At 38.6% G+C, this 8547-nt stretch overlaps 1 protein-coding gene across 2 annotated transcripts; it reads right to left on the bottom strand.

The window, feature by feature from the left end:
• Positions 1–18: 18 nt before the first annotated feature.
• Positions 19–8481, bottom strand: sav1 (salvador family WW domain containing protein 1). Of its 2 annotated transcripts, XM_052151313.1 has the most exons (6): positions 8410–8468; positions 8047–8281; positions 6398–6847; positions 3572–3842; positions 3315–3464; positions 19–1508 (listed from the first exon to the last, which is right to left on the bottom strand). In XM_052151313.1, the coding sequence occupies exons 2-6, from the start codon at positions 8138–8140 to the stop codon at positions 1304–1306; spliced, it is 1170 nt and encodes a 389-aa protein (XP_052007273.1). In that variant the 5' UTR covers positions 8141–8281; positions 8410–8468; the 3' UTR covers positions 19–1303. The 2 variants fall into 2 exon arrangements, with proteins under 2 accessions (XP_052007273.1, XP_052007272.1); XM_052151312.1 differs by having other exon boundaries at positions 8047–8481.
• Positions 8482–8547: the final 66 nt, after the last annotated feature.

Raw genomic sequence — 8547 nt, 5'->3', positions numbered from 1 at the left:
AAGACCAAAATCTCCAAATCTGCTTGCCAAGCTTTCTTTTTAATAAAATGCCAAAATTATGGTATCACACATTTTGCTTAAATCAGGCTGTTAAACATACGTGAACATGGGAATCGTCCTGTGACCCAAACGTAGTCCAAATTTGTAATTTTTTTTTTTAAACATTTACGCATTTCAACGTCATAAAATTCCATCAAATTTAATTGTTAAATCTTTAATAAAATAAATGTAATTATTTTAAGCTGTATTAATCTCGTGTTGTGAATCATTAAACAATTAAATTAGATAGAATTTCATTATAAAATTGAAACCCGTAAATATCTTTAAAACAGGCAAAGAGACAAAAGCAAAGAGAATGACCTCTGGTTTTGAAAAACAAGTACAATTTTCTTGGTATATGTAGCACTTAAATGTAGCAGCTGAAATCCAATTGCAGTTCTTCTTTTTTAAAATTCATCATATTGAATTTGATGTCTCTTCAGCTCCCGCAGGATTATGGGATAGTAAATTGTCCAGTGGATGTGCACTCCAGAACATTGCCGGCTGTAGTAGGTCATCTGGGTAGCCTACTCTTTCATGAATAGTGAGGATTTGGACATACTACCCAATTGACATACTGCTTTTGGCATACTATTTAGTAGGGAAGTATGCATATTTAGATTTCAGGCACGGTGGAACAATTCAACGTCCTGGTTTATTTTGTGTTCCTGCTCAAAATAAATTTTACAAATGTCATTGTTATCCCCAATACCCAGTTTAACAAATCCAAATGCAGCAGGCTCTATCATTTCATCATCAAAAGTGACTAAAAACATTTAATGTTTAAATAACAAACCAAATCCTTAAAAAGGAATCCACCCAAAACTTAACAGGGGAATCCCACAAAGTCGGATTCCTCAGACCTGGACATGTAGCCATCAGATTTGCTCTAAAAACCAAACTATAAATGCAAATCTGATTAAACAGAATACACTGATAACTGATAGATGTGATTGTCCATATAGACAATGTTGAAAGAGTGAGGCCTGACATTACCCACAGCTGCCTGCAGGCAAGCATATGCACAAAGACACACATGCTCGCAACATATTCACAACACACAAACACACAGCCAAAACCAAGCACAGACTCATAACGCACAGCGGAGTAATAGTGTGAAGTTCCCAACAGGCTTGTTGAGTGTCTTTTTTGGGCTTGTTTATGTCTCCCTGGTGCCGTTTGGGGGAGCGATTGAGTGTCTGCATCAGCAGCCAAGGCACGAATAGAACTAGAGTTTGGGTGTGTCTCAGATGAGTCACATGTTCTAAGGAAAGTTTTTGGTTGGCTGTTGTGCGAACCACTGCTGCCGTTGTTTACGAGTGTCGAGTTCAGTGAGCAGCGCTTGTCGATACGCTTCATAGGATTTCACGATACACTCCAGCTCCTTCATGAAGAGCAGCTTCAGCATCCCCTGATAAGTGTCCAGGTCCATCAGCTGGAAGAGGTCCCACTTCAGGATGTGGTCATACCTAACAAGAAAACCCACATAAGCATTAAGAGGTACATACAGTTGAAGTCAGAATGTAAATACATCTTAGCTAAATACATTTAAACTCATTTTTCACAATTCCTGACATTTAATCATAGAAAACATTCCCTGTCTTAGGTCAGTTAGGATCACTACTTTATTTAAGAATGTGAAATGTCAGCATACTAGTAGAGAGAATTATTTATTTCATCTTTTATTTCTTTCATCACATTCCCAGAGTGTCAGAAGTTTACATACACTTTGTTAGTATTTGGTAGCATTGCCTTTAAATTGTTTAACTTGGGCCAAACTTTTTGGGTAGCCTTCCACAAGCTTTTCACAATAAGTTGCTGGAATTTTGGCCCATTCCTCCAGACAGAACTGGTGTAACGGAGTCAGGTTTGTAGGCCTCCTTGCTCGCACACGCTTTTTCAGTTCTGCCCACAAATTTTCTATCGGATTGAGGTCAGGACTTTGTGATGGCCACTCCAATAGCTTGACTTTGTTGTCCTTAAGCCATTTTGCCACAACTTTGGAGGTATGTTTGTGGTCATTGTCCATTTGGAAGACCATTTGCGACCAAGCTTTAACTTCCTGGCTGATGTCTTGAGATGTTGCTTTAATATATTCACAATTTTCTTTCCTCATGATACCATCTATTTTGTGAAGTGCACCAGTCCCCCCACCAGCAAAGCACCCCCACAACACGATGCTGCCACCCACATGCTTCACGGTTGGGATGGTGATCTTCGGCTCACAAGCATCGCCGTTTTTCCTCCAAACATAACAATAGCCATTATGGCCAAACAGATAATTTTTTTTGTTCAGTTCAAGTTTTAGTCAATGAAAACGGTTGACATTTTAGTCATAATTTAGAAACATTTTAGTCATATTGACATTTTAGTCACTGAACACTGTAAACATTTTAGCCATAAGAGTAATATTGATAAGCATTTGTTAATCTTGTCTATCCAAACCAAATATATATATATATATATATATTATTTGTTGTTGTAATTTTAGTGTTATTTTTCACACAAGATTGATCTCATCATGATGATCTTATGATGATGATGATGTTGCGAGCTGCAGACAGCGGGGGTGAGAGACGAGCGTCTCCACAGTGCGCATCGGCCGGCAGAACTTTAAATCTCTCAGTTCTCGACTCCCGCTCAGATTGGGTCTCTTCCGCGACTGGTTGAAGCAGCTCTGACCGCACAGAGAATGACAGTTTTGGAGTTTGTGCTTATTTACATGGCACACTCCTGTATTATTTGAAGCTTAATTAAGGATGAAATAAAGATATCTCGCCAAGCTGTGATCTGTGTTTCTATCAGACACTCGAGCTGCAGCGCTACCTGACATCATTTTCTGGAATTTTCCAAGCTGCTTAAGGGCACAGTTATCTTAGTGTATGTGTGTGATAGTCAATTAAACGTGAAACGATCTGTCTGTAAACAATGGTTGGAACAACTGTTTTCATGCATAACGTAGATGTTCCATGTGTGGAGTGGTTAAAAAATATGTTTAATGATATCAACCTAAATGTATATAAACTTCTGACTTCAACTGTACATAAGGTTAATGTTACTGGCCTTGACAAAGACTAATCATTAGGACAGTTATAAAGCCTCTGATGGCTTCCAGGAACCAGACAGTGAAAAACTTAATCTGGCTAATTTCGTTTTTTGTTGCACTGGACATATATATGTTGGCTCAACCAATTGTATGAGTTTGGGGAGGGACTACCAGTTTGCTCAACCATGGTTAAAGAGAATAGGAGTCCATCTATGAGTGTCAAACATACTTAAGCGGGGCTCTGGCATACACCTGCAGCCAGTCTGGGATCTCGGCTGTGTGATATGGGTTTGCTGGTACAAGCACAGCCTGATTGCGTTCTGGTGGGCGGGGTTGATAGGTGACTGGCGGGGGAGGGGGTTGGTCATATCTTGGAACACTAAGATATTGAGGAAGAATTGGCATATGTTTAATGATTCAGACACAAAATGACACCAAACAGTCAGAGAACATATAAGGAGGACTCGAAATTTAAATTTCTCTCACCTGGGTGCGCATGGGTGTCTGTACTGGGCACGTTTGTTAATGTGGTCAACATAATACACTCCAAACTCAGCAGACTCCACCCTCTCCCAGCCCGGTGGAAGCCCCTCCCTCTCCAAAGGGTGGCTCCAATGAGTAGTGTTTGTGTTGTGATCGATGAAATACTTCCTGCCTCGGACTGTCCAATCCACGGTCCAGCCTGGAGGAAGGGCTACGTCCTCCCCACTCATAGTCGTCAGATTACCAACAGACTTTGCTGGCACACGGCCGATTGCTACACAAACACATACAAACAGACATTTTATGGAGGTATTTATTGTACTTGCGTACATGCGCATTAGAAGAATTTGCTGCAAAAACATACGCATTTATTTTCAATTGTAAAATTACGTGGAGTCAGAATGAAATTAGATAAGGAGAGAAAGGCTGAGAAAGTGTGATGGAAAAATAGCGAGTCACAGCTGCAACGTCTAAAGTAGAGCAAAAAACAGTGGCCTAGGGGAAGAAAACACACTGGGAGTTTATCACAGGGTAACGAAAACCAGGAAAAAATCCACATTTCTCTCATTCTGACACAAAATGAGAAATACTACAGCAGAGTGATAGCTGAGAAAGTGTGCGTGTAGGTATATTGGGCAAAAATGTGTAGAGAAAAATTATAATAATAAAATAAAGCAGGAATGAGCAATATTTTGAATATTCACAATACATTAACATTGATTTTGCTGGCAATATAAAGTTTAAGAAATATTCCGTGTTCAATACAAGTTAAGCTCAATTTTACAGCATTTGTGGCATAATATTGATACTACAAAAAACATTTCGACTGGTCGCTCCTTTTCTTTAAAACAAAATCAAAGTTACAGTGAGGCACTTACAATGGAAGTGAATGAGGCCAATTTTTGGAGGGTTTAAAAAGGCAGAAATGTGAAGCTTATCATTTTATCAAATTTACCGTTACATAAATTTTTCTGTTAAAAACGCATGCATCATTTGATCTATAAAGTTGTTTAAAACAAAATTTTTACAGTCGTTTTAGGGTTTGTTGACATAACATTATCATGGCAATTAAGTTCAAGAATTGGCTTATACAATAAGTTAGTAAGTGATTTTAATCACACTAAAATCATGTCAACACACATAGTTTAGGTCTTGTGGCTTTACTTTTGAAATGGTGTGTATTTCAACATTTACGGATTGGCCCCATTCACTTCTCACTGTAATCTAGACTTTTGCTTTTTTAAGGAGGGCCGATTCAAACATTTTTTTTTTGTGGCAATCAACATTATGCCACAAATGCTGTCGATTGAGCTCAAGTTGCAATGAACCCGGAATATTAATTTAAGCATAATTGTGAATATTTTCGTTTTTATTTGGCCATTAAGTTTCATAAAAGCGTGTTTTTAGACTGCTTTTGTGATCCCTCTGTGTCTTAGTAAGTACTTTCAGTGAATCAGTTCAAACTGCCTGTTTAAGTGAATTGCCTCAAAACACTGATTCAATTATGCACTGCATCATCACTCAAAAATGTTCACAGAAGTCTCCTTGTGGCATTTTTCATGTATTAAAATGTCTCACAAATATATGTAGGTTAATGCTAAATTATTATGTAGAGAGGAAAACATACCTTGATTATATGCAACTTGATTTTTACTAATCTACAGTCTACCTGGCAACAATGGCTGTTTGGTAGAAACAATGGTTCCTCCAATAAGTTTTAGTGCAAACACATTTATATTCACGATCTTCAAAGGCCAAACTTTATTCTTTTTATTTATTTATCCTTTTTAGCTATATCCCCCTGTATTCGTTTTAGCTGTAGTATTGAGGATGTGTTTGTGAGATAAACTATGTGTAAGGCTGGGCTGGAATGCACAATGACGTCAGTGTGCAGATTCATTTCTCTTCCCCTGCTCAATAATACTAAGTATAATCACTTTCTCTTTCTCCCAAAAGTTAGTTCTGAGAAAAGGCCTAGCACACTTTGTTTACAGACACCACTTGGCTTAAGTGCCTTTTGGGGCCATTGTAACTAAATAATTACTTCAATCTGAGAGCATCACCACATTCTCTCCAAGTTGTGTCACTCTGACAGAAAAAAAGTGGCCAAGATTACATGTACATATTATTCCTCTGAAGTAGGCAAGTCGTCTGTTTTGAGCAGACAAACAGTTAATACGCAATTTGTCTGGCTAATAAGAAAACTGCACAGCTGTCCATCAATAAAGAATCTTCATCAAATGCAATCGTCATTAAAGGAATGCAAAAAGACAAAAAATTAAATCAAACCTAACATTCATACTTGCACAATTCACAGCAAGAACATATTTAAAGTACCAGTGACCAGCTAAATACCCTGCCACTTACCAGGGCTTGTTAAGGAACACATTTTTTGAGTTAAACATGACACAGAAGGTATGAACATCTTGCTGTGTTTGCCCTCACGTTTCTCCTGACCAGTGACAAGTCTACACGGACAGATTCTCCCATTATGAACCTTACACACTACTATATAGTGAACAGCATATATGGTCTTCATATAATGTTCAAGATCCACATAAATAGACACACTTTATGGCAGAGTATTTATAGTAAAGACCAACTGACTGTAATGTCTGTTATTCCATGGTAAGTCTATTATAGTATACAGGATTTCTGTAGCTTAAGTCGAGCATGGGACTAGCAATGCCAAGGTCAAGTGTTCCAAGGAAACACACATACTGATACAATGTTTACCTTGAAACATAAAGGTAAATAGTATGTCTGATTAACTGAGACATATTTCTATGTCAATTTGGGCTGGCGCTCACTGGATGATGTGCAACTCACCTGGGGGTGGGCGACTGTAAGGCTGGGGCGTCTGGGGCTGAGGAGGATTTCGCGAGTAGTTTAGTTCATAGTACCTGTAGTTTTCATTAAAGTGGTCTGGCCTGCGTGCTTGTCTGGGTTGGTTATTGTAGTACGGCTCTGGAGGGTAGTAATATGGGCCGCCGTCTCCATTCTCCGTTACCGAACCAGCATCGCTGATGAAGGACGGTGAGGAAGGGGAGTAATCGCTATGAAGGTGCGGTGGGGCAGACAGCCGATGACTTTCCCTTCGTAAGACCTCAAGAGGCGTCCGCGGAGGTACATTCCGCAGGAAACTATTGGGGGTACTGACATCCCCTAAAGAACCAGAGGAATATGGACCTGCACCAGACACCCCGGCTGGAACCGGCTCCACCAATGGTGTCTCACGCCGAAGAAATGTTGGATGCCGGATAAATGAGGGCATCAAATCTGAAAATGAACAATCGGGGGAAAGATTTTAAAGGGATAGTTCATCCAAAATGTGTTATTCTGTGTGTAACATTTACCCACATGTTGCTCCGTACTTTTATGACTTTCTTCTGTAGAACACAAGAAGTTAGTCAGAATGTCTGCCTCATTCACCATCCACTTATATAAGGAAAAAAAGATTAAATCAAACTGAATGGTGTCTGAGGTTGTCAGTCCTACTTTCTGCCTTATATTTGTTACAAGGAAAAAGGAAAGTCATACAGGTTTGGAACAATATGAGGGTTAGTAAATGATGAAAATACTTTCATTTTTAATGAACCATCCCTATAAATATGGGATAAGAGGGTGAGGGTATTGTCAAACCATCTGCAACATAATTTAGCATAGTGTTAAAAAAGGCTTAAGATGAAGTCTAATGTTTGTGTTAGGGTTAATTTTATACCCAGAAAACAATTAATAGCTACAAATAAAATTGCTGTGCAAAACGAAGTTGCTCCAGCTATACATATGCACAGATTGGGCCCATAGGACATTTGAAATACAGCCAAGCTAAAATATCTCTTTAAAAAGGAATATTTCAGGTTAGGTACAAGTTAAGCTCAATCAACCGCATGTGTGCCATAATGTAGATTACCACAAAAAAAATTTCAACTCATCTCTCCTCATTTTCAAAAAAGAAGTTACAGTTTTTTGAGGGTTTAAAATGCATAAATTTGAATTGATTAAAAATTTCTTTACATTAATTCTTAATTCTGAATTATTTGAGCTGATAAGTTGTTTAAATCGTCGTTTTTATAGTTGTTTCAGGGTTTGCGGCTACGCAGTCATGGCAGCGAAGTTGTAAAATTTGTTTTAACTTTACACAGAAAAGGTTAGTAAGCGATTTTATCACACTAAAATCATGATAACACGCATATTGTTTACGTTTACATATGGCTATACATTTGACACAGTGAGTATTTAATGTTTACAGATTGGCCCCCATTCACTTCCATTGTAAGATATTTGCTTTTTGGAGGGACGAGTTGACATTATTTTTTGTGATAATCAACATTATGCCACAAATGCAGTCGATTGACCTTAATTTTGTATTGATCCCGGAATGTTCCTTTAAACTTGTCATCGTAAAAATGCAGATGATTGTATACACTTATTTTAAAATGTGTGGGTTTTTGTTTGGAAAAATTTCAAAATGTTACTTCTCAGCAGCGGGGAAGTTTCTTTCTTCACATATTTGCCCTGAACTTCGGGTGGCTTGGACGCTTCGTTTTTACTCTTCTTTCTGGAGAGCATCGTTAATCCGAATCAATTCCGGACCGATTGAACTTCGGCTTCATCCTAAATTCCGAGTCGGGATTCGCACTGACACGCAGAACCAAGTCCATTTCGGAGTGTTTAGCCCGATAGCTAGTTGGGAGTCATCGTGGCTACAGTCTGAAAACAAAAACACAAAACTAGCGATTAGAGCTTGACTGCCGTTTAACGCATATTTCGCCGTTTTCAGACGAACATTATTATCTTTTTTTAACGATTATTCAATTTCCCCTGCGTGCATTCCCTACATTTCGCGCAGAGAAAACCGCACGAGAAACTTTTACCAGCTGAATCCGTCTAGATTAACCCAACCCTTTAACCTCTCCCTCTGAACCCAGATCAGCTCTTATTCTTCAGCCTGTTCAGAGATCAGCTCATTCTGTATC

This window comes from Xyrauchen texanus, chromosome 20, assembly GCF_025860055.1.
Source record: "Xyrauchen texanus isolate HMW12.3.18 chromosome 20, RBS_HiC_50CHRs, whole genome shotgun sequence".
NCBI classification, from domain to species: Eukaryota; Metazoa; Chordata; class Actinopteri; order Cypriniformes; family Catostomidae; genus Xyrauchen; species Xyrauchen texanus.
Note: the sequence above shows the minus strand (reverse complement) of the source record. Positions and strands in the feature narration are given on the sequence as shown.

What these genes read in the sequence shown, in the direction of transcription:
- sav1 (XM_052151312.1), bottom strand. Translation starts at nt 8,140, where the DNA reads ATGCTCTCCAGAAAGAAGAGTAAAAACGAAGCGTCCAAGCCACCCGAA. An exon ending in TTACAGTCGCCCACCCCCAG is followed by an intron (nt 3,843 to 6,397) that starts GTGAGTTGCACA and finishes GTGTTTGTGTAG; the next exon opens with CAATCGGCCGTGTGCCAGCA. An exon ending in AGACACCCATGCGCACCCAG is followed by an intron (nt 3,465 to 3,571) that starts GTGAGAGAAATT and finishes TCAATATCTTAG; the next exon opens with TGTTCCAAGATATGACCAAC.